General features: G+C 43.2%; 4 protein-coding genes across 4 annotated transcripts; 2 read left to right on the top strand and 2 right to left on the bottom strand.

Annotated features, from left to right (window-relative positions):
* The first annotated feature begins 27 nt into the window (after positions 1 to 27).
* LOC135331536 (hairy/enhancer-of-split related with YRPW motif protein 1-like) lies at positions 28 to 3,568 on the top strand. Its single transcript, XM_064526736.1, has 5 exons — positions 28 to 260; positions 324 to 363; positions 591 to 674; positions 1,836 to 1,920; positions 2,089 to 3,568. Exons 1-5 carry the CDS (start codon positions 199 to 201, stop codon positions 2,748 to 2,750), a joined length of 933 nt encoding a protein of 310 aa, XP_064382806.1. The 5' UTR covers positions 28 to 198; the 3' UTR covers positions 2,751 to 3,568.
* LOC135331531 (serine-rich adhesin for platelets-like) lies at positions 3,544 to 16,822 on the bottom strand. Its single transcript, XM_064526730.1, has 19 exons — positions 16,658 to 16,822; positions 16,398 to 16,528; positions 16,043 to 16,145; positions 15,755 to 15,810; positions 15,632 to 15,690; positions 15,527 to 15,569; positions 15,194 to 15,234; positions 15,067 to 15,139; positions 14,897 to 14,979; positions 14,689 to 14,769; positions 14,377 to 14,491; positions 12,919 to 14,180; positions 12,570 to 12,645; positions 11,884 to 11,963; positions 11,469 to 11,556; positions 9,626 to 9,701; positions 8,788 to 8,939; positions 5,548 to 5,606; positions 3,544 to 5,438 (listed from the first exon to the last, which is right to left on the bottom strand). Exons 1-19 carry the CDS (start codon positions 16,710 to 16,712, stop codon positions 3,911 to 3,913), a joined length of 4,161 nt encoding a protein of 1,386 aa, XP_064382800.1. The 5' UTR covers positions 16,713 to 16,822; the 3' UTR covers positions 3,544 to 3,910.
* Positions 16,823 to 16,871: 49 nt separating this feature from the next.
* LOC135331534 (2-aminomuconic semialdehyde dehydrogenase-like) lies at positions 16,872 to 20,015 on the top strand. The gene is made up of 8 exons (XM_064526733.1): positions 16,872 to 17,079; positions 17,193 to 17,393; positions 17,564 to 17,775; positions 17,961 to 18,127; positions 18,380 to 18,555; positions 18,847 to 19,132; positions 19,382 to 19,477; positions 19,753 to 20,015. The coding sequence occupies exons 1-8, from the start codon at positions 16,910 to 16,912 to the stop codon at positions 19,903 to 19,905; spliced, it is 1,461 nt and encodes a 486-aa protein (XP_064382803.1). The 5' UTR covers positions 16,872 to 16,909; the 3' UTR covers positions 19,906 to 20,015.
* Positions 20,016 to 20,150: 135 nt separating this feature from the next.
* LOC135331542 (PRL-1 phosphatase-like) lies at positions 20,151 to 24,111 on the bottom strand. The gene is made up of 5 exons (XM_064526743.1): positions 23,951 to 24,111; positions 22,060 to 22,666; positions 21,292 to 21,384; positions 20,787 to 20,992; positions 20,151 to 20,535 (listed from the first exon to the last, which is right to left on the bottom strand). Exons 2-5 carry the CDS (start codon positions 22,183 to 22,185, stop codon positions 20,451 to 20,453), a joined length of 510 nt encoding a protein of 169 aa, XP_064382813.1. The 5' UTR covers positions 22,186 to 22,666; positions 23,951 to 24,111; the 3' UTR covers positions 20,151 to 20,450.
* Positions 24,112 to 24,594: the final 483 nt, after the last annotated feature.

Below are 24,594 nucleotides of genomic sequence, written 5' to 3'. Positions count from 1 at the left end.
CTTTACCACGTTAGATCAGTGCCCTCTTTTTGCTCTCTTTTTTTTGTGCTTCTCTTTTTGTGTTTGTGTGATTTTGTTTGTTAACTCGCTCAAGTTCTGCTAATACTCCGTGTGTTTCTTCTATCTAATTACTGTTTCTACTGCATTATTTTCCTTCGATCGTATTCTACTAAAGTTTCTGCAAAAACTATTTTGAAAATGAAGCGACATCTGAGTGACTCCGAGAACGAGAACTGCGATGACTATGACGACTGCTCTAGGTGAGTGTTTGCAGTACTTTGTGTATTTGCAGAAATTTGATTGCACCGTTTCTTTTTCTGCAGCCCAGACAACGTCATGGTTTCTCGCAAGAAGAGACGTGGGGTGAGTGGATTTGTTTTGCATATAGCCAGATCCTATAATAGCTGCAGCATTCTTTCATAGTATAGATCAACATTTAATATTTTTGCATGACATGTCGGGCTAGCTATGCGTTTATTTGTACTTGTGTGCATAAGTATGTTGCTGTAAAAGCTAAGGGCTTGTGTTAATGACTGCTTGAAATAGCTGTGAGAGCTTGCATTCATGTCCTGTTTGTTTGCACCTTGCAGATAATTGAGAAACGTCGCAGGGATCGCATCAACACTTGCTTGATGGAGCTGCGAAGACTCGTCCCTCAAGCCTTTGAGAAGCAGGTGTGTAGGTCTTTGTGGTGGGTGCTGCTATTGAATTTCTGTTTCCTCTTCTTGTATAAGTCCCCATTGCTTTGTGTACAGGGCTCTGTTGTTAGGGGAAACTCTTAATGCAAATCAGTTGTCTGCTTAGGTAAACTTCATGGGGGGTGTTATGTCACCTGACTACTTGTTGCACTTAGCGGCTGTGTATTGACTATGAATTTGCTGTTGGTATAGTAGATTAGACAATGGTGTCTTTGTTGGTGCCTATTGCAATTCTCATGTTGAAGTCTGGTGTACGTGTGCAACTGCTGTGTAGGAGGGTGAAGTGATAGACCAGCCCTGGTTTAGGTGGGTCTTAGCAATGCTAGGAATGTACCTTAAACAAATTGTTTGCCAAAGTTATCTCAAAAACATTGGCCAAGACAGCTGCTTGTCACTACTGTAGCTATTGGGTTGATTAGATAGTGATTCAAATGTGGGAGCATTTTGTTTGAGAGGTGGGTACAATCTGCAAACTTGTGTTTCTAAGGAGAATTTATCCAGCCCCCCTAAAGTCTGGCTCTGTGCCCAACTGCATCCCTGCCATAATTCCTAGTATGTTTTGTAGGGAAAGAAAAGACTACTGTATATGCTAAACTTGTTGGGAGTATAATTATGGCTATAGTTTGTTTGGGTTGCCCCTGTGTAAATAGTGTCTACATAATCCATAATCTTATGTCCCTGCTTGTAGTTTCTTTGTGGCCACCTAGCTAACAATTATTGCTGATACAGCCCACACTATAATTTTTCCCTAGTAATTTTTGTCATGCATTACATTTTATTCTTGTAAATTCCATGACCAATTTGGGGTGTGTTGACACAACTCAGCCTTATTCCCCTAACCTTGTTATGCTAGTCTTTGATATGCCAGCAATGGGCCCAGCATATGTGAGCAGATTATCTTTTACTCTAAATTTGTAATAGTAGTTACTATAAAGGATTTGTGCTAAAGTGTAAGTTGTTAGGACCTTTGTAATAAGTTTATTCATCCAGGAAATGGGTTAGCAGATTCATAAGTGTACTAGATCTGTGGCCCTGATTACAGACCATAGTGGGCTGGCACACCCTTTGCCAGCATGCATCAACACTTAACAATGAATTTCCTTCTTTAACCTTCCACCCCCTTGAACTCTTTCACAGGGTTCTGCTAAACTGGAGAAGGCTGAAATCCTTCAAATGACGGTTGAACACTTGAGGCACTTGCACCAGACGAGAGACCCAAGAGGTAGGTGCTTTAGCTGTGGTTAGAACATACGTACACAAAGTGGGTGGCATTGCATTTAGAGCCAAAGCAATTAGATCATCCTCACCACATTTCCTTTGGTATATTTTGCTAGACCACAAATGCATGCCTGCAACGGACCTTGACTTTATGTATTCTCACATTTCACAGGTTTCAATGACCCCTACTCTGCGTACGGCAACACAAGAGCTTTCCTTGACTACCGAATCATGGGCTTCCGTGAGGCTACTGGTGAAGTGGCTCGATACCTGACTGGAGTTGAGGGCGTGGATATGAAAGACACTCAACACGTTCGCCTGCTCAACCATCTCGAGAACTTCCTTGCCCAGAGAGAGCTGGCCATCAATGCTGCTGTGGCTGCCAATGCACAGATCAACGTGTCCCAGCAACAGGCCACTCCAGTCTCAACCATTGTGAACATGCCGTCTACGTCCCCGTACACGCCGATGACACCTCCTAGGGCCTCCCCTGACAATCTCACACCCCCACCTGCTGGAGAACCCCTACCTAGATTCAGCGTGGCCTTCCCTGGGATATCGTTCGCTTCAACTGCCAGTATACCTGTTTTCAGAGCCACACCCACCGTTGGAATCCAGACCATTTTCTCTGGTCCCACTGTTTCTACGACTACCATGGGAGTCATCAAGCCCTCCGTGCTTCTCCCAAAGACGACCGCTGTTTCCCCAATCAGCGTCATCGCCCCCAACATGACTGTGTTGGCACAGACCAACAGTTTACCCTCGCCGACCAAGCCAATCAACAAGACACCATTCCGCCCCTGGGCTGACGCCATGACCACCGACAAATTTTAAAGACAAATAAACTGACGACTGAAACGCAACGACGTTGTTAACACAACAACACTGTGACGAGGTGCCATGAATCTACGTGACGATTTGATACTCACATGAGCACACTCGAACTACTTTTATACCTCCCGTCTGTCGACAGCTGGACATCAACCAACACTTCCCACAGAAGATGGAGGTACGACTTGAACAATTTGAATAACCTACAACAAAGTACAACAATCTAAGCCAAAGAGACTTAAGTTTACAAACCTAACACAAGCGAACTATTTTTCAACATCCTTTCTCTCTTTTCTCTTTATTATTTTTTTTCTTCCATTTCCTCCCAAGGCACGTATTAACTACAGCTTCGATCATCCATTGACCAATCAAACGAAGACTCTTACGCGATCGCAAGCTACTCAACAATTATGGTATTATATACTATTGAACTTGACGAGAACTGTTGTATATAATTATATGAACAAGACACTTGCCATTACTGGCATTTCGACCAAGAAACGTTTACTCCACCACTGTCCACCAGGACTCAAGACAATCATAACTGACAAATTTATCGGGTGAAAACTGCCCATCACTAACTATACCTTTAACAGGTTTGACAGAACTTTCATTGTACTTAATATTTATCATAATCAGAGTTTTTGTTTCATTAGCATAAGACTTAGTTATTAGCAGTTTCAGAGGTTTATTCTCAACAAAAAAAAGTATTGTGTCATTTAGATTATCGTTACTCTGTTATAATGTATGTATGAACTCTGTTATTTGTGAACTGTTTGTTGACGATTTTAACATACAAAAAAAATTGATGTTCTTTCTTAGATGCATGTATACAAGTGATATGCGCCATGCAATTGTATGTAGAATACTGATCCTCTATGCATGAGGAATAGGAAAGAGATCAGACTGACATGCATGCATGGATTAAACCTCTTTAAACAATCGCCCCCTAATAAAATTGCATGCTATATATATTTTTTCTATAGTGATCGGCTCTATAATTATTTGCTCTTCTAAAAGACCATCATATTCATGCATGCACATACATCAGTGAATTGTGTATATACACGTATCATAGAATAATATGGAGTGTCAATACAAGTACAGGGGATTATACACAGGGTATTAAGTAAGTGAGTCCACTAAATGCATGCCCCTATCACTCAATCTGATTGACTGAGGCTCTTCTCCAGTTCCACCAGGAGCTGAGAGGCCACATCACTTGAGGTGCTTGAGTTACTTCCTCGCCCAGTGGAGTCAGGCTGCTCTTGGTTGTCAAGGAGTGACAAAGAAGTGTGTGATGTGCAGTTAAACATGGTGTCCACTGGCTGGCTTCTAGGAGCGGCAGAAACGGAACTTTGTACTATTAATGGCTGAAAATTAGTGTCAATTTCGTTCGTCATACCTGTCGAGATAGGGGCAGCAGATTCGGTTACCATGGCAGACATGGTGTTACTTGATACTAATTCATTGTTTGTGCCATCATCTTTTCCAGCAACGGCTTCGGAAATCATAGAAGGCTCCTCCGTGTCAGTTGATAGGTTTTGTTTCTCAGACTCAACCATTGATGTGATTTCAGGTGTAATATGTGAGGTCACACTCGATAGCTCTGTAGCACTTAAACGAGTGTTTTCTTTTAGGGCCATTGTATTTGAGTGTGGAATGTTAGCATTGAATTCCAAGCCACTGTTTACACTAAACATCCCTGAATTGTTTGGACAGACACCCAGGGCATTTGCTAGCACATGACTCAGCCTGGAAGTGTTTCCATTCTGTACAGGATGATTGCCAACGAGAGTGTGTGTACGAAGTGACAACAACTGATCACTTTCTTGCACTGTGTCATGTGACATTGGTGGCAACATCCCCGATGTGTGTTTTGATGTAGACGCAGACATCTCTGTTACAGGTACATCAAACGAACGAGGTAGTGTTTGACTACTAGCGACTGATGTTGTTGGAATTGCTGTTGTTGCAAGAGGGTCACTAATCCTTATGGCCTGATCAGGAACCAATAAAGTGTTACTGGAGTTCTCGGTAGGTTCCATAGTAGCTAATTGTTCATTCGGTTCCATTTTACTGAAATCGATGCTCGTTGTAGTACTCTCAGAATCAGAGGAGCTTGTGCTTACGTTGTCCATTTCTAACGATGATTCTCCCAACAAAGTGTCAGCGGATGTAGCAGCCACAATAGGAAGGGCAGAGTATTCAATAGTGCAACCAGACAGTACTGACACAGTGTCAATGGTGATGTGCTTGGCCTTTTGGAACCGAAACTGAGGGGAGTCTGGCGGTAGGGTAGAGTCATCTTCAGGAGGAGTCCCGGGTGGTAGTTCATTCGTTGGAGTTAGTTGAGTAAATGAGATAGACATCTCATGTTCTTGCACATCAGTGGGTACACCAACCACTTCATCGTTATTTTGATCATCATTGTTTGGAGGAGGGGATTGCTGGAGGGAGTGGTGTGTAGATTCATCACGAGTGACAGCACTAGAAGGCTCCCCAAGAGTGGTGGTGAGGGGAGGAAGACCCTTGCTGCTACTGCGACCACCTGCCTCTTCGTCACTCGAGTGGTTAGGGCTCTGGTTTGAGGGAGAACCGTGGCTGGTGGGGTTGAGGGGATTCAGGGATGCCACGACAGGGTTGGAATCCACAGACTCTCCAGTGTTGTACACAGCTCTCACTGTAATCCTGCATGCATGGGAAATGATTTTTAAGAGAATGAATACATATTCCACACCCAACTTAAAATACTGTGTGTGCTGGCCAAAAAAGTTTTGCAAACCATGGTTATACATACCTGTATGTTGTACCACGATCCAAGCCCTCGATGTACGCCTTGCATTTCTCAGGGCCAACCTGTGTGTGTGTGTGTATGTGTGTGTGGGTGTGTGGTGTGTGTGTGTGTGTGTGTGTGTGTGTGTGTGTGTGTGTGTGTGTGTGTGTGTGTGTGTGTGTGCGTGCATGGGTGTGTGTGTGTGTGTGTGTGCGTGTGCATGGGTGTGTGCACATGTGTTAAAGTGTGGGAAGTGACTTATAGCAACCATGCATTAAGCAAGCCATTAAAGTCAGACAAACACCTGGATGTGCTATCTTCTTATCTTGGAGCCACTAAGTGCCAGTAACCATAATCTAGTTACATAACACGAGGAGACACATAATTAACCATTGACCATGTGTACATCCCACAATTCTTATAGCTTCAGTTGTGGCCAGTGCCTATATAATGCATGCCAGCAGCCTAATCGTATGCATCCGGGCCTAGTGATTGTTTGTGACTAGAGTGCAATTGGTGTAGGCTACACAGATAAATCAATTGTGGGCACACACTGATAATTGACAAAGGCTTTGAAATGCATCCATTCCAGATGATGTCACGCACACATGCACACACGTATACGTAATGGCCAGAGCTAAACACAAACAATCATTGTTTTGGGTGATCAAGTTGCTAGACCATAGTCTGCTGGCTACCAATGATAGGGCTAGAGTGTGTGTTCACAGTGTCTAACATAACCAATAGGGCAGACTAAAAGTCTGACAAAACCAGCCCATCAAGTGCTAAATTCCGCCTACAGCATGCAAAAAGTACGTCTCAAATATAATCCACCCAGCATTTCTGTAACAAGGCCTACATTCACACTAATCGAGGTACTCGTGTCAACCTCCTCTGATATAAGCCTAGGGTTGTAAGATTACGTGACTCTTATAGGGCTATAACTAGAATAAACAAACAATTAAAAAAATCGATCAAATATCATAATACAATTAAAGCATGTGTGACTATAGGCTAATATGCACTGTTCATGATTGAGACAATCTGATCAGTTGACTCGGAATTTAACCTCACACTGCTAATTATTAGCCAAGGCACTTACTGCATTCCCAAACAGGGTGGACACTAATAGACACTGAAACACACACCCAGACTACGTGCCGACCCGGATCTCTCTCGCCTACACCTCGTGATTATACCACCCAACAGGATTGACAGGTTTGAGTTACAGAGTGTATGCTTAATGTCATTAGCATATGTTGATTGTTGCTGATTGTATTACACAATGACTTCCATTCCAGAATATGAGAATAACTGGTATTGCTTATAAGCAGTTGTGTAATTATGAGTAAACCGATACCACAATGCATTAAAGGTAGCTCTATGGTGTCAGTTGCACTGGACCACACTCAACATGGACACACACTCAACATGGACATGGGACAGGCTAGCTCTATAGCACCACACACGTACTGTACATAGCACCACACACACACGTGTACTGTACATAGCACCACACACACGTACTGTACATAGCACCACACACACGTGTACTGTACATAGCACCACACACACGTGTACTGTACATAGCACCACACACATATGTACTGTACATAGCACCACACACACATGTACTGTACATAGCACCACACACACGTACTGTACATAGCACCACACACACGTACTGTACATAGCACCACACACACACATGTACTGTACATAGCACCACACACATGTACTGTACATAGCACCACACACACGTGTACTGTACATAGCACCACACACACATGTACTGTACATAGCACCACACACACGTACTGTACATAGCACCACACACACGTACTGTACATAGCACCACACACACATGTACTGTACATAGCACCACACACACGTACTGTACATAGCACCACACACACACATGTACTGTACATAGCACCACACACACGTACTGTACATAGCACCACACACACGTACTGTACACAGCACCACACACACATGTACTGTACATAGCACCACACACACGTACTGTACATAGCACCACACACACGTGTACTGTACACAGCACCACACACACATGTACTGTACATAGCACCACACACACGTACTGTACATAGCACCACACACACATGTACTGTACATAGCACCACACACACGTACTGTACATAGCACCACACACACGTACTGTACATAGCACCACACACACATGTACTGTACATAGCACCACACACATGTACTGTACATAGCACCACACACACGTACTGTACACAGCACCACACACACATGTACTGTACATAGCACCACACACACGTACTGTACATAGCACCACACACACGTGTACTGTACACAGCACCACACACACATGTACTGTACATAGCACCACACACACGTACTGTACATAGCACCACACACACATGTACTGTACATAGCACCACACACACGTACTGTACATAGCACCACACACACGTACTGTACATAGCACCACACACACATGTACTGTACATAGCACCACACACATGTACTGTACATAGCACCACACACACATGTACTGTACATAGCACCACACACACACATGTACTGTACATAGCACCACACACACACGTACTGTACATAGCACCACACACATGTACTGTACATAGCACCACACACATGTACTGTACATAGCACCACACACACGTACTGTACATAGCACCACACACACACATGTACTGTACATAGCACCACACACACGTACTGTACATAGCACCACACACATGCACCGAGATAACTCGATTCGCATAATTAACCCAAACATGATGACACATTCCATACACACACACAAATCACGTACGCACTTTGTAAAAGGTCCGTCTAGATCATGCCCCATTTGATATACTGCCGGCTCTAACCTAACACCAGCCGCTACCCTTAATTGGGCACAACACACAAACATTACACATGCAAGCATCATAGTTACCATTTAACTATCACATGCATGCATCTGGCACAAGTCGACACTACACGCACACAAACAGGTACCATGAAACAGCCATTTTCGGGAAAATACACACGCCTTTGATTCCTTATAGAACAAATGGATCTTGTCCAGGAAGATATTGATTAATCTATGGATACTAGAGGTATATAGAAGCAACTTTTTCTACGCTCCAGACCCGAGTTGCATACCCTCAAAGAAGCAAGAGAAACACACTTGTGAAAGTACTGCTATTAATTAAATCTGTGTGTGCTTGTACACCTTCTACTGGCTAGATAGCTGAGAGCACTCACCATCCCCTCCACTTCCCCATTCACGTAAACCCTGTAACACTTGAGAGCGGTGATGTCAGGTCTGGATGGAGTGACGGCTGGAGTCCATTTCAACAGGACACAGCTTATTGAATAGTGGGACATCTTAAGCTCAGTGGGGGTGGGATGATCACCTGAGGGGAACAAAGTCAAGGATTACAACCTACACTGTTGACACAAAACATCAACAGTCATAAATATAACCACTGTACATGTGCATGCAGTGTGTGTGTATGTGTGTGTGTGTATGGTCTCTCAACTCAGACACAGCTATCACAATATTTATTGAGTTAGTTAATGGCAACTAACACACTGTAAGCATGGACAACATCACAGTATTATGACTAGGCCGTAGCATGTTTATATTTGGGGCAGAGGGTGCAGTGAATTGGCTGATATCCTGTGTACAATTATTCCAATTATTCCAATGCACACAACACAAGAAGTGGGGGTCATGAGAGAGAACAAGCCCTGAACACTAATTACACACATGCTTCCATTAAGCCTCTTCACCTGTCAATACATAGCCCAGTCAGGCGGAGTCTATTCACTGCTCGCATACAAGGACAAAATTAAAAGAGCTCACACGTTAATAATGTAATCTTTAAATGAAATTTGGGTAGACTTCTACATGATTATCACTTGTATGTGCAGCCTCTTTAGGTAAGGCACTATGAGTAACATCACTAGTAAGCTTCCGTCTTAATCATTAAAGCTCAGTCAGCACTTGCCATGGTAAGCAATCCAATCCAAAGAGTAAACTGGCATATAATTTTTTTTATGCAGCTAGTAAACCGCTAATCTAGTTAGATGTAATTACCTTCTTGGTTTTCTTCGAATCTAACCCGCTTCCCCTTCTCTGAGATGGTTGCCAGAGCAGCCTTCAGCTCGGCCACCTACATGTACGTATGGTCAGACAATAGACAACATTCACATGTAGCTGAGACCGCAGTAGCAGCACAACACAATAATATTTGTTTTTTCAAATTGGTTGATATGATTAGAGGGTTATGAGGCTGGGAGGAATACATAATTAGGTTTAAGCGACAATGGAATATAGAGTTTTTCACTGAGTAGACAGCCCTAGTTTACATCCTGTTTCCCCAGTATTTTATGACACCTTTTCAGTCCTGATGATTTATTACACCAATCATGAAAAGTTTAGACTGACTTTATAAATAAATAAAAGTGTGTCAAAATGTACTTAGATTGAGCTAGCTCACAGTTACGCAAAACTTTATGCTTTTAGGGCCACGGAATTATCAAAAACAGCAGAGAGGGCTTGACGATACAGGTTCTAGCATGAACACTGTATATACGTAGGTACATCAGGTACAGTGATAGTACATATCAATTGCTGTGGTTGTAATATAGTAAATTTTAGTAGACCAGCCAGGGTGTGTAATGGAGGCTATTCCCAAGTGGGAGACCTTCCCAGGCCGCCAATAAGACAAGCATGCACGCTCAATATCTAAGCTCACACCATTGGAATGCAATCAGAGAGGGATACAGTGAGGGACATATGCATAAATATAGAGCAATCACAGAAGGAGCCAATTCAAACAATAATAATTATATAATATTATTGTCAGACAAATCTGCAGGCATTGTCAGGGCTGCTTAATAGAGACACACGTGTATGATACAGTGCACACAGCCTTAGAATATGTAATTAGAAATAATTGGAAAGCATGCACGCGATAGTGAAAGGTTTCAGAAGGTAAACATACCACACATAGCGAAGATACCAAGACAGTGAGTTCGTTTGTGGTCGTGTAATATATAGCCTTCTATGGTAGAGGATGGGATGTCATACAAGTAGTGTGTGTGGGGGGGTCATGCAAGCTATGTGTGTGTGGGGGGGTCATGCACGCAATGTGTGTGTGGGGGGGGGTCATGCACGCAATGTGTGTGTGGGGGGTCATACAAGCTATGTGTGTGTGGGGGGGGTCATGCAAGCTATGTGTGTGGGGGGCAGGCAATCAATGTGTGTGGGGGGCCAGGGAGGGGGGTCATGCAAGCAATGTGTGTAGGGAGTGTCATAAAATCAATTAATTGACTGGGGAGTGTACATATTTCCGAGGTTGGTGGGAGGGGTTGTATGCACATGGGCTGCCTTAGGTAGCAGGTGTTGGTACAACATGTGCATGTGGTGATGTATACATACATGCATAGCTGTGTGCATGTGTACAGTCACAGGGTGCTCATTAAACAATCCGTGTGTGGGAATGTGTACTTCAAAGGGCTGCTAGCACAAGCACAGATGTGCTGTCAGAAGTATGTGGTGACTAGCATTTAAGTCATTACAAGCTCAAAGCTCAAAAGCCGCATTGTTAGGAGGAGTAATGACATGTGGCTGTTTTCATAACAGTCTTTATGTGCCACCCTCCATTGAATGAATATATCCCACTTATTTCTGTAAGTCTAAAGTGGCTGTCTATATATAAGAACAGAGCAATAATCTTACAAGTGTTTGTCTTCAAAACAGTCTGAGAGATCAAAAGGATATACAGTTGCTATCCTACAAATGCTTGCAGATTATTGCTGTGTTCTTACAACTACAAAGGAGATTATGGTATTGTTTTAAATAGGCAAAGACTCTCAATCTACAACCATCAGCCAGATAAGGAACACAAGGAACACAAGGGACTGTTAAACTATACCTGATGTTGGAGAGTTATGCAGAGGGACCGGAGAGAAGAGTTTTTCGATGGTTTAACTGAATGACATTTCCTTGCTTTGTAACCTCTCCTGTGTGTGTGTGTGTGTGTGGTGTGTGTGTGTGTGTGTGTGTGTGTGTGTGTGTGTGTGTGTGTGTGTGTGTGTGTGGTGTGTGTGTGTGTGTGTGTGTGTGTGTGTGTGTGTGTGTGTGTGTGTGTGTGTGTGTGTGTGTGTGTGTGTGTGTGTGTGTGTGCGTGTGTGTGTGTGTGTGCATGGATGAGTCACTCTTACAGGTGTGTACATGTATTATGTTATTTGGCATCCACTTTCCACGGACATTGCATGTTTACATGTGTGTAGGAGTGTGTGTACAAACCGTTATAGTTACATGCCTAGCAACAACAAAACACAACATACCAGTATTTCTGTATCACAACAGCAGCTCTCCCTCGCTCAACAATCTCCATGGAAATCTTCCACTTGCGTAAAGCCTCTACCTACACAGTGTGTGGTCATATCACTACTGATAAGAGGTGTCATTTGTTGGTTTCCCCGGCCAAGGTGGGTTAGTCCTAACCAGGGGCAAGGGTTGTGTGCTACCCTCAACCACCGCACAGGCACCCGCAAAGGTCAACACACCACAAATTAATGTTGACCTTGGACTACAAGTTTGCTAGGGGGGAAAGATTGAGGTTGATTGGGGTACATGGAACAAAGCAAGAGTAGAACACAGTCAACAAGTTACAGGCTATACCAGGCTATACCAGGCTATACTGAAGTACCCAATAAGCTTGGCAAGATAAAGGAATTAAAAGCACACCACAATAAGCTACAACTAGACACACTAGCAGACAGGCACCTCTAAATACTTGTCAGTTCACACACTTCATTCCAATTAGGGGCTGAGAATTACAAAGAGAAGCAGCACAAAACAGTAGCCCATCTAATTAACACAAGTATGTTCACAACCAGGGCCAAGTGGCATGCAGTGTTTACTCTGAAACTGGGCAGCCACTCACAACGAACCCACACACACAATGGGCTAATAATTGGTCATTATGCAACAACCATGTATGTGTACGTGTATGTATATGTATATGTACCTCCACCAGAAGGCTTTGCATGATCTCTTCCTGGAGCTGTAGAAGCTGTGATTGGTGTGCCAACTCCTGCCTACACCTGTATAGCCCAGTACAAGCAGTCATTGTTACACACACCATACTAGGGCTAGCTACCCGTGTAGAAATACATCAAACATGTGTTTAAAATGTCTTTGTGCATAAGTTATATAACCAATATTGGACACCCCTCCAGATTGTGTGCACTCCAGGGTGCCAAGAACGTAATAGGGAGGTGCTCTTACTACATGTGTGGGGGACAACTTCAAATGTTCTACTCTAACGCATATGGAGTGACCACGCTAACCCATGCATATGGAGTGACCACGCTAACCCATGCAACTGAATGGAATTTTGTGCCACGCATTCTTCAAGCTCGTTCCCATTCAGCTCTGCTGGTCTCATTCCAATGACTGGTACCAAAGTCTCCTCATTCCCCTGTGCTGTATTGGTGGGCTGAGCGGTCGAGTTGCTGCCTTGTTTCCATAGCGTTGTCAGCACGTGAGAGCTCTCTGCCTCGCTTGATAGCCCATAAGCTTGTGTGAGGGAAGATGCTAAAACAGTCGAACCAAGAAGTGTGGAATCTTGCTCTAATGCAGCCTTGAACTGGGTATCCATGGTGGTTTCACCGAGGGCATCTTCTGATAGAGGCACATAGTATGATGTAGAGCTGAGAAGATCATCGTGATTGGTTGCGTTTACGTCATGTGATGGGCGGGGCATACGGAAGGATGGCTCATGTTTAGAGGGGGTGGGTTGTAGCGTGTCTTGGATACTAGTCTCCTCTACAGGGTGAATAGGAACTCCAGGCAGAGTCGATTCGGTAATGGTCATCTCTTTTGGATGGGACATTTTGGGTCTGGCAGTTGGCTTTGATGTACTTGGCTTTGTGGAGGTTTTCTTCGTAGGTTGCTGGCTAGTTTTCGATATCTTTGTAACGCCTTTTGAAACATTGGTTAGTTTTGGTTTTGGGTTCGGCTTCTTACGCATCGAAATTTGAGAATTGGCCTTTTTAACTTTTGAAGAAGTACTCGCAGTTGCTTGGGTATTGCCGACCGGCTTACTCGGTTTCTGGACACAATGTCTTTGAGCTATTTTAGCATTCAACAACTTGAGTTGCTCTGTCTTTTGCTCGGCTGCTGGTTTGGAAGAACTCGAAGTTGTGTTCTGATTGCTCGGTTTTACTATTAAAGGCATTTCTGGTAGGGCAGGTGGAGGTGGGTGGGACTTCTCAGGGGAGGACTCGGCCCAGGCATTGAGCACTGGTCTTGGGGGGACTTGGCGGTGGTCTTCACTCCAGGCATCGTGTAATGGTCTTGGAGGGACTTGATGGTAGTCTTCATTTGTCTCATTTCTAGTAGAGGGCTCACCATCTTTGATTGGGTCACTGTTTTCTTTGTTGCCGTTGTGCTGCTGAGTTAAAAGTATGTGCTCTTGAGATTTGATCATTTGCTCGACTAGTTGGAGGGCTTTCAGTTTCTCAATGATGTCTGCTTGTTTCGAGTCAGTGGTACACTGTTCGTAGCTCTTGATGACATCATCTAGATCAGTCATGGGGGCCTGAGTGCTGGCATCCCCAGCATCACCGCTCATTAGCTACATGTGGAGGGAAATCAATATAATTATAGTTATTTCGGCAGAAACAAAAAAATTATTATTATACATAGACTTAGAAAGTGATTAGTGAGCACGGAGACTGATAATTATTTAAGAAGTTGACTGAAGTGTTGAGAATGACTAAGTTGTCAGTAAGACATTTGGAGATAATAAGTGTGGGATTGACTATACTAACCAGCTGAGCAGTATGCAGTGGGCTGGCAGAATAGAGGTAGTCCACCAGCTCCCTGTGTTGACCCACTCTGAATGGACACGGCTGCTCTGAGGGGAACAGAGTGGAGGAGCAACTCCTGAGGCAAGAGAGAGATATTGAATACACAGAGGTACAAGTCCTTGTAAAGGTTTATATGAGAATAGAACACAACACAATACTACAGGACATACTGCAGCAACTGGCAGGCCTATAAAGCCATCCTTAATATTGAGATACAGCATAATAGTAATGTGACCCACTAACTTATAACAGGTGCACTATGTACTTGTGTACCTCTCATTGTCAGTGACTGGGAAGCCATCAAGAGTTCGGAGTCCAGGACACCAGTAACACACAAACGGGCGATAATCAAACCTAAATAGAATACAGTGAATAAGATCTTTAAATACCTGAGGCTAGTAATGAGAGTGTTTACAAGACTCTGAATAGAACAAAGGCTCATCAGTCAAATCAGTTATACGGTGAATTAATCGAGGCTCACACTGCTGAGTCAGCAAGAGAGACGCAGGGGTTGCTCATGAGAGAGAGCTGGTGTAAGGTCGGCAAGAACGACAAGAAAAACACCTGCAACGATAATAAAAACAGGTCGATGGCATAATCTTGTTGGGTAGAGATTCCATATGGTTTTATGGTTCATGAGGAATTTGTCACCTCGTTTAGATCTTCAATCTCATTCTCAGCGAGAGAGAGTGTAGTCAGTGACTGTGGTAGTCTCTCCCCCACACTGTACAAGAACGAGGAGGCGGAGTAAGGTCAGCAACACCACACATTGACTCACCTGTCCAGTGTGTAGATGGCATTGCCATGGAGAAGCAGAGTCTTAGCAAAGGAGGGGGGAGAGGGTTAAAGTACGTAGGATACAATATTTAAGAAGAGGAAACTCAAATTTTGAGGGTAAGGATATACAACTAGACATGTGAGGCTGATCCCTGTTTACTTAGACCTTGTAATTTTAGCCGCTAGATAATACGTACATTGTACATATATATGGCTCTTATCTAACAGCATGCGCACACACTCTGTCACGGTATTACACATCACTGGGCGCATACAGTGCTAAAGGCACATCAATGACAATTTGCACAAAGCAACTCCCCCGAAGTTAAACTACCTTGAGCTGAGAGAGCGTGGCGATGGACGAGATGCTCCCAATGCTATATACGTAAGTGGGGACAACATGATATTATAGTGACAGGGCTGGCGGTTGAGCACTCACCAGTTATCTGAGAGATCAAGGTGACTTAGCTTGACATTGGTATCCAGTCCTTCCATTGACTGTATACAATGTGCAATGCAATACAGTCACAGCTGACACACGGATACACCGAGTGGAACTCACCCTGATGCCATTGCCAGCTAGACACAGCCATTCCAAATGAACCAACTTCTCCAGTCCTGCAAATATCAAACAACCAAGTACACATTGTAGTTAGATCAATCACACTTGCTACATATAGAGTAAGCAATCTCCATCCCATTAATTCACATGTTAGGGATGCAAACTGGCTTAATACAATTAACAACCAACCAGCTGTTATAATATAATTATAAGCACAAGTTCTTGTGTACATGTACAGTAGCAAAGAGAGTGGGATTGCTATGACAACATCGAGGGGGTGTGTCTCACCGTTGATCTCAGAGATACTGTTGTTCTGCAGATTGAGAGAGACCAGGTGTTGTAGAGCAGATACCTCCTCCATACGCACAAGACTGTTGTCAGTCACAGACAGCTACAGGAGATATAGGTCATTCATTCATACCCGTATTCTATGAAGAAAAATGGGAGGGGCTGCTTGCCTCACAACAGGAAGTACGCACACACAGTACACATGATCCTTTAATAGTGTACATGCAGTTAAGTTATGATACACTTGCAGACATGACTACTTTGCAGCTGAAGTTTCAGGCTAGCAGAAAAACCATCAAACATTTTTCACAAGTTATAACGGATGTTAGGTCACGCCTGTGCCAATACTGCGTACCTGAATAAGAGCAGGAAAGTACTTGATACCATGTAGAGTAGAGAGGTTGTTCCCATCCAGGTTCACTGCGGCAACGTTGAGTCTCCCTCCACTGATGGAGGAAATCTGGGACACCTTGCTCAGACCTCGTTCTGTATGGGCGTGTGTGTGTGTGTGTGTGCGTGAGGGGGGGGACAAACGTGATGAGTCATATCGCTACTGACACACTACACACAATAAAACTTGGTACAATAATTTATGCGATAATTTATATATTTTACTTGACGCATCGACAACTCTGGATGTTGCTCCAATAGGAAAGGTCTTCCCTGACATGGCAGGCAAAATCAAGATAGAGGGTATACTTGAAAAAATCACTTCTACAGTACAGCTGGTCCTCCCCTTCTCTTCTCCGATAGTGAAATAGGGGAAAGGTCGTCGTTAGAATAAAAATAAAATGTTTACTGTTTTTGAACTAAAGGGGAAAGGTCGTTCATACAACTAACACATAACTAGTTCCCTAGTCAGCAAAAATGGCTACTTTGCAGGAGCTGCCTAACTTCATTGGGGGCGAGTTTGTGCGTTGCAGTCGCCATATTGACAGCTACAACCCTGCAACTGGCAAGGTGCATCTCAAAGTACCTGACAGCGGGGAAGAAGAGGTGGAGCAAGCTGTGCAGGCTGCAAAGGAAGCCTTTAAAGAGTGAGGCTACTGACTCGACTCGACTGTACACCATCATACTGTACTACATGCACCTAGCTTTATATGTACATAACTTTTCTTTATAATACGGCCTTTGAATTCCTTCATCGCAGATGGTCGAAGACTCCACCTCGAGAGAGAGCTCGACTTATGAACAAGATTGCAGAATTGGTCGATTCAAGGTTAGATGAATTTGCGAGTGCCGAGTCTAGAGATCAGGGCAAACCCGTTTGGCTGGCCAAGGCCGTCGACATCGATCGCTGCTGCCACAACTTCAGATTCTTTGCTTCAGCCATAATGCACACCATTGAGACGTGAGTGCTTCAATATCAATGCTAGAGGTTTATATTATTAGCCAGCTGTAATAATTGTTCAGCAAGTTAAGATTCCATAACACCCTGAACTTGCAAGAGAATTTACTAGGTTGTTTTTAAAGTGCAACGTCTAAGAAGATGAGCTCTCATATCCACTTCTCGTCCTGCAGGTCGACTGTCCAAACTGACAAAGGAGCTACTAACTACACGTGTCGTTCCCCTATTGGAGTCGCCGGCCTCATATCACCGTGGAACCTTCCCATCTATCTCCTCTCCTTTAAGATAGCTCCAGCCATTGGTGCCGGCTGTACTGTCGTGTGTAAACCCAGTGAGATGACCTCTCTCACAGCTCACCTACTGGCTGAGGTTATGAAGGAGGCTGGTGAGTGTGTGTACAGTGTCACTGTGCACTGGCTATAAAGCTTACAGTTACAGTGGAATTGGTACAGTATAGATGTATAGTTTTCGTGTGAGGTTGCAAATTTTTCGTATGATGGACATTTTTTGAAATTCCCTCAATTTTTCCATTATTTCCATGCATACATGAATTGTGCCCCCCCCCTCCAGGTCTACCCCCTGGTGTGGTGAACATGGTGTATGGTGTTGGTCCCACGGTGGGGGAGGCCATTGTGAAGCATCCTCTTGTTCCCATCATCTCCTTCACTGGGAGCACTCTGGTTGGACAGAGGATACAGAGTGTCACTGCTCCTTACATCAAGAGACTCTCTCTTGAGGTACTGGATTCCCTCAACTCTCTTCATCAGATATATAATTATAATTATAATCCTTTTTCCTCCCAAGTCCTTGCATTGAAGTTACGGAGGTTTCTTAGAATTACATGTTAATTGATCTTAACCCTATTTCAGGACTTAAGACATAATTATACAGTAACATACAACTCGTACTGCTTGTGTATTATAGCTGCCCTTTCCTGTATTCCCAACAGTTATAATTATACACATGTATTTCTTCTCGTGTGTCCGCAGCTGGGTGGTAAGAACGCAGGAGTGGTGTTTGATGATGTCAACCTCGACAAGTGTCTCCCTGCTATGATACGATCCTCCTTCACCAACCAGGGTGAGATTTGCCTCACCACCAGTCGCATCTTTGTGCAGGAGGGCATCTATGAGGAGTTTGTGAAGAGATTTGTCAAACTCACCAAGTGAGTAGGTTAGCAGTTCAACTAATAATATATGGTCTATTAGAATAGCCTCCCATGCTCTCTCTTTCGCCCCCCATTGCTGAGCAGCAAATTAACCAGACTCTTGATAATATTATTAACCAGAGCCACTCACAAGCATTGAATAGATGGACCAATCGTGTGTGTACATAGTTCCAGCCCTAAAATAGGTTTTTCATACTTTACTAGTATATACGTGTAGTTGGTGTATAGTTCAACATGCTCGGTATTTGTCTCATCTTTCCCCGCCCCCCCCCACACACACACACATAGACAAATGACAGTAGGTGACCCGACTGACAGTACCAACAAAATGGGAGCCTTGGTAAGCAAGGAGCACTTGACCAAGGTGACGGGATACGTGGACTTGGCCCGGAGGGAGGGTTGCAATGTGCAGTGTGGGCACGGGGTGGAGGAGCTGGCCCTACCAGAGAGGAACAAGAACGGCTATTTCATGCGTCCGACTGTCATCACTGATGTGACTGATGACAGCAAGCTGATGCAGGAGGAAGTGTTTGGGCCTGTCACATGCATCGTCCCTTTCAAGACAGAAGAGGAGGTACGAACATCCCCTGACTATGGTAGTTTAAAAGTTCTAGTTATTTTCTCCTAGCTGCTCAATCATACATATACAATCTCACACATATTAATTATATGCACAACACAAACTATGTATACCATAATTATAGACATGACTGTTACTTGATGGACACTGTTATAAGGATTCTTGTAATCCTACTCTAGTCCAGCTGTGACCTCTCTAGTGTTTTAATCTCTCTCTCTCTCTTTGATGTATTCACACGTGCAGGCGGTTGAAAGAGCCAACAACGTCAAGTATGGTCTTTGTGCGTGTGTTTGGTCTGAGAATTCCGGGACCACCCACAGAGTGGCACAGGCTCTTGATGTAAGCTGTCTGGGGGGTCTGTCTGGGGGTAGCCCAGTGGGTGGCTTTTGATGTAAGCTCCCTGGGGGGGTAGCCCAGTCATAATTATTTTATTATGTCTGTCTCTACTATATTGCTTAAATTTGTCATTGCACAGTTGTCATTGCACAGTTACATTATTATCTTGAATTTTGAGCTTCTACTAATTACTAAATTTGTCCTTACACGAAATTCCCTAACAGTAACAGTACAGTGTTGCACTACACTGTTGTATAACAGCTGTTCCCTGTGTTCAGGTGGGCACTGTCTGGGTGAACTGCTGGCTGGTTCGAGACCTTAACATGCCATTCGGTGGAGCCAAGAAATCAGGAGTAGGGAGGGAAGGTTTCAAAGACTCGCTCGACTTCTACACGGAGGTTAAGACAGTCTGCATCAAGCACACTGACTGATCATGAGTAGCACTGTGCGTAGCTGATAGAGGGTGTGTGTAACTGTTTATTGTCTGACTCATGTGATTTATATTTTGTGGAGTAGAATATCAAAAAATGAAAGTTTTCTGTCTGGCCAATACTACATGTAAAAGTGCTGAGGTAAGCATTATTATGGTACAATGTACATGCATACGCTTCATTCTATATAATATTATACTCATTTGGCATAATTGTAAGTAATGATGACAACATCAAGCAATTAATTAAGTGTCATTGAAAATTCATTATCATTCAGTCACACTGGCACAAAAACTGTTTCACAGTTATATATAACATAACAAAATTCCTTCCAAGCTAGCTACCAGCCAGTGCTTCCATGCATGCTACACACACATGGAAAGTATACGAACTCTCTACTACAAATAAATACAACAGCACATGTCCATCATAATAACATAATTATAGGTTGAGGTGTTCACTTTGTTGCTATGCATGATCCTATATATAGAGGCAGCTGCTAGTAGTTGTATGGTGTGTGTGTGTGCGTGTGCCCCAGTCAGTGGCTACATCACGGAGCACTTCTTGTTATTGGGCTTGTAGCTCTCAAGGAACTCGATCTGTTTCTTATTGATTGCCCCTCTTCGTTTCCTGAGAGGGGAGAGAGAGAATTCATTATTAATACATGAGCAGTCATCTACTGGTAATAGATATCTATGTGTGGGGATATAGGTGTGGGGGAGTTGGAACTGACTCTACTACAGTAGCTACTGAATGCAGGCATTAATTTCAGATATTTCTGCCTACACAAAAATTTAAAATTTGTGCACTCAGGTTTTTGTGTATTAAGTGCAAAATGCTTGCATTCCAGGCTATGACATGCCCCTCCCCTCTGTACTTACTGTCTGATGTACTCCACAGCGGCATGATACTTCATCCCGTGTTCAATGAGAGCTATGGCCACCAACACGGGGGCCCTGCCCAGTCCCGCCACACAATGGACAGCAATGCACCCAGTGGGCTCCTTCTTGAATGTCTCCTCAACTAACTCCAGCCATTGACTCACTACACTCGAGGGGGGAGCAGCACCGTCAGCAAATTCACATTCCTATACACAGGGTGACAATGGAAGTGTGAACATACAATAGCATAACACAACATTATATATTTATGTAACACACTGGTCAACAACAGGCATTACAGTTGACTGTGTACATGTATGACAAACAGATCACCAGAGCACTCTCTCAAATCACCTACAAAAGACCCTAAAATGCCTCAATATGCAGTGTGTGTGTGTGTGTGTGTGTGTGTGTGTGTGTGGGGCATATGCAGTGTGTGTGTGTGTGTGCGTGTGTGTGTGTGCGTGTGTGTGTGTGCGTGTGCGTGTGCGGGGCATGTGCCTACCATGAGATCAATGCCTTCTTCAGTGAGGGACTCTGTACTGTAGGTGGGCTCACAGCATCTCACCACAACCTTCACATTGTTCTTCTTCAACTCCTATATACAGAAAGCATACAACAATAGGAAACCTGTCACAGTCACGTTGAGAAAACAGTTGTATAATAATTTATATGCAAGATCACTTTCAGTAAGACCCTTAAGGCAGAACAAACACTATAAGCTCAATGTACAGTTTCACACAAGATTAAGCTATATACAATAACCACACAGATCAATCAGAGATGTTCTTTATTTAGAGTTCAACAACGGATTAGCTTACACTCCTACACATACCAGCGACCCTTTTAAAGAACCGCTGAAAGTTTTTGAACATTTGGGGCATAAACAGAAGCAGCCGTGTTCTGATATGCTAAGCAGCTATTCAAAGATGCTTTCAGTTGACAAAGCCGTATGTGTATACAGAAGCACTACTTACTAACAGACACTCAACTGAAAAGACAAACACACTTGCAAAACACATGATTTCGATTATTCATAACTTTTGCATTCTGTAGCTCGCAGGAGGTCTATCACATGATGTGTTGATTTAGCTGGAGGTTTCACCCACCTACCCACACACACACACACAACAGATGCTAACCTAAACCCCTTAGTAGGCTCACACACACACAACAGATGCTAACCTAAACCCCTTAGTAGGCTCACACACACACACACAACAGATGCTAACCTAAACCCCTTAGTAGGCTCACACACACACACAAAACTGACCTTCACAAACTGTGGTAGAGTGGCTTGAGCTGGATTATTGACGATGAGAAACTTGAGAGTATCGTGCTCAATAAGCGCCGGGGCCCCGGGCTGAGTGGGTCTACTACGATGGTTGTTGGCTGTCATGTCAACTAGCTAACACACAGCGAATATAAAAGAGAGAAAGAAAAGACTGTATAATTATAATAAATAAATAAATAACTTTGTACTTTTGACAATAAATCTGAGTGTGAAATAAGACTACACTAAAAGCCTACATTCCAGCAAGTCAGCAAGCAGCTTAAAACAGAATAGAAAAGCTCACACTGACAATGTATATACGTGAGAGATAAAAGTTTTGCGTAGAATGCCTCCTAATAATTTTGTGAAGAGCAACTCAGCTCTACACTGAATGAGTATATTAACTCCTAATTTTGCACACACAGACGAGTGACTGGTCAAGAGTGCAATAACGTGGGTGGGTTTTCGTTGTCCGATGTTTTCGTTTCCAGTTGAGAAGGGAGTGATTATTATAACGAGCAGAAGTTCAGCAGTGCTGCGCTAGGCACCAATCGCCACAGCTCCCCTTCAAAAACTCCATAAAAGTTTGTCCAATTTTGCCGAAGGCCTGCAGAAAAAGTTGACAAAATAAATAGGCGTGTACGTACGGTAAGACAAACTTGGTTTACAGACAGTGTCGGTGTGTTGCACTACCATTGCACATGCAGCTTCAAAAGGTCAACAAAAGGTGACTAAACTAATGATTTATCAATAGAATCAGCAATGGGCTAATAATACAGTGAGAGTGCCATGAATGCATTCTTTCTTTATAAGGAGTGATTTGGAGCAGTGCTATTTTAAGCATCAAAAGGTGGCCAAGTTGAGAGCCCAACATCCTATATACATGACACAGATTATAAAAGCCACAAATTTGCATTGTTCTACAGTAAATTTTTTTTAGAGAGAGATGACCAACATAGTAATAAAACAATAGCAACAGGCGAGGAAGTAACTGGTACACACATACGTACGTACACATCATATATACAGTACACGAATACGGAAGCAGACGTACAATGAAAATGAAGTGCAGATTCAAAGAAACCATACCATACAAGTAACTACCCCCAACTGACTGGCTGACCATTAGTGACCTTACAGCCACAGTCGTTCACACACAACGCACAGTGTATGTACGTGGGAACATCTGTTAATTACTAACAGACTTAGTGGCTAATAGAACTCGTAAGCACACACACTCAGACAGCTGCAAAACAACTAGCAAAAACAGTGAAAGTAAAGCCTAAAAGTATTCACGCAAAGTGAGGTCAGAGTTAATCAGTTCATGCCATAATTATAAATACAGTATCCCCTGCATTGTGAACCTACAATGAATATGCAGTATCATAATTCAAGCCCTTTGGTGTAGTATTGCACCACCGCCATCATGTCATCCAGCATCTTGTCCAGTAATGTATCCCATGCTTTAATAGCATTCTTGGCAAATAGGGTATTGGTAATCAGACGATAATTATTATCATCAAAGAAGCATTTATACTGTTAATCAAAGTGGGATTTCTAATCACGCAAGAGGTCTTATAACATAAGCTAATACAAGTGAACTAAAGCACCGCTAATAATTATAGCACTGGGCAAATGAATAATATTATTTATAATTTTCGTACATGTTCACAAACGTATTATACTTATTTAGTGGAGTAGACGATTTATAAATTATGGTACACAGTAAATGTTCAACTACAATGTCAACTACAATGTGTCAGAGCAATTTACAACACACGACTAGACTAGACTAGACTAGGTTAAGAAATTTGGGTAGGCTTCAATGAACTTCAATGTGTGACAATTTAAACCAGTTCACTCACACAGACACACGCGTACACCAACTCACACTGTTGTTTCCTCTCATGGATGGAGAAATCAGCCTCTGATAAAAACACCAAACGCACTTGAGACAAAAAATAACTAGACCACTTCAATTCAATGGCCACTCAACCGGTCGCTTCCTGGTTGAGCATGTGAATGCATGTGTGTGCCACGCCCCTCTTGTAATCTGGAAATTTGAAAGCAAGGATCTTTACCAAACACAGTTTCAATTTGATGTAGCAATCTAGCCTCGATTCCAGGCCGCGAAGAAAGTCTTCGCGGCCTGGAATCGAGGCTAGTACGTTGTGTAGCAATAATGATATGGCCACAGATTGTCATACCTAAATCCAGGCTTGTACAAAATTTAAATGTATACAGGCCTGGATTTAGATGTCTATCTCACGGAAAATTGCTTCTATTAAAAAACATTTCGTTGAATAAGTTTCGTGTGGCAGATGTGCTCCTGACAGTACGTACATAGACACAGATAGTTAGGTAGTAGAGACTCGCCTCGCTTACCCCAATATTATTCCCAGCAAGTTTGCATGCAGATATATCTAGTCACATTGGACCCATGCATGCATGCACACACTATTCGAGATGAGTATAGAACTCAGAGCTCAGTCCTTGGCACTGAATTTGATGTGACGATAATTAGATCAAAGCCTT

The sequence above is a fragment of the Halichondria panicea genome, chromosome 2, assembly GCF_963675165.1.
Source record: "Halichondria panicea chromosome 2, odHalPani1.1, whole genome shotgun sequence".
Taxonomy (NCBI): domain Eukaryota; kingdom Metazoa; phylum Porifera; class Demospongiae; order Suberitida; family Halichondriidae; genus Halichondria; species Halichondria panicea.
This window is presented reverse-complemented; position numbering and strand designations above follow the sequence as displayed.

Bases quoted from the DNA above. Each gene is read 5' to 3' on its own strand.
- LOC135331536 (XM_064526736.1), top strand. From the start codon at position 199: ATGAAGCGACATCTGAGTGACTCCGAGAACGAGAACTGCGATGACTAT. The intron at 261-323 runs GTGAGTGTTTGC...CTTTTTCTGCAG, and splicing joins GACTATGACGACTGCTCTAG to CCCAGACAACGTCATGGTTT. The intron at 364-590 runs GTGAGTGGATTT...TGCACCTTGCAG, and splicing joins CTCGCAAGAAGAGACGTGGG to ATAATTGAGAAACGTCGCAG.
- LOC135331531 (XM_064526730.1), bottom strand. From the start codon at position 16,712: ATGTCAGGGAAGACCTTTCCTATTGGAGCAACATCCAGAGTTGTCGAT. The intron at 15,691-15,754 runs GTGAGTTCCACT...CATTGTATACAG, and splicing joins TAGCTGGCAATGGCATCAGG to TCAATGGAAGGACTGGATAC. The intron at 14,980-15,066 runs GTGACAAATTCC...TTATCGTTGCAG, and splicing joins AGATTGAAGATCTAAACGAG to GTGTTTTTCTTGTCGTTCTT.
- LOC135331534 (XM_064526733.1), top strand. From the start codon at position 16,910: ATGGCTACTTTGCAGGAGCTGCCTAACTTCATTGGGGGCGAGTTTGTG. The intron at 17,080-17,192 runs GTGAGGCTACTG...CCTTCATCGCAG, and splicing joins GCAAAGGAAGCCTTTAAAGA to ATGGTCGAAGACTCCACCTC. The intron at 17,776-17,960 runs GTGAGTGTGTGT...CCCCCCCTCCAG, and splicing joins TGAGGTTATGAAGGAGGCTG to GTCTACCCCCTGGTGTGGTG.
- LOC135331542 (XM_064526743.1), bottom strand. From the start codon at position 22,185: ATGACAGCCAACAACCATCGTAGTAGACCCACTCAGCCCGGGGCCCCG. The intron at 21,385-22,059 runs GTCAGTTTTGTG...TTCTGTATATAG, and splicing joins CTCTACCACAGTTTGTGAAG to GAGTTGAAGAAGAACAATGT. The intron at 20,993-21,291 runs GTAGGCACATGC...CCCTGTGTATAG, and splicing joins AAGAAGGCATTGATCTCATG to GAATGTGAATTTGCTGACGG.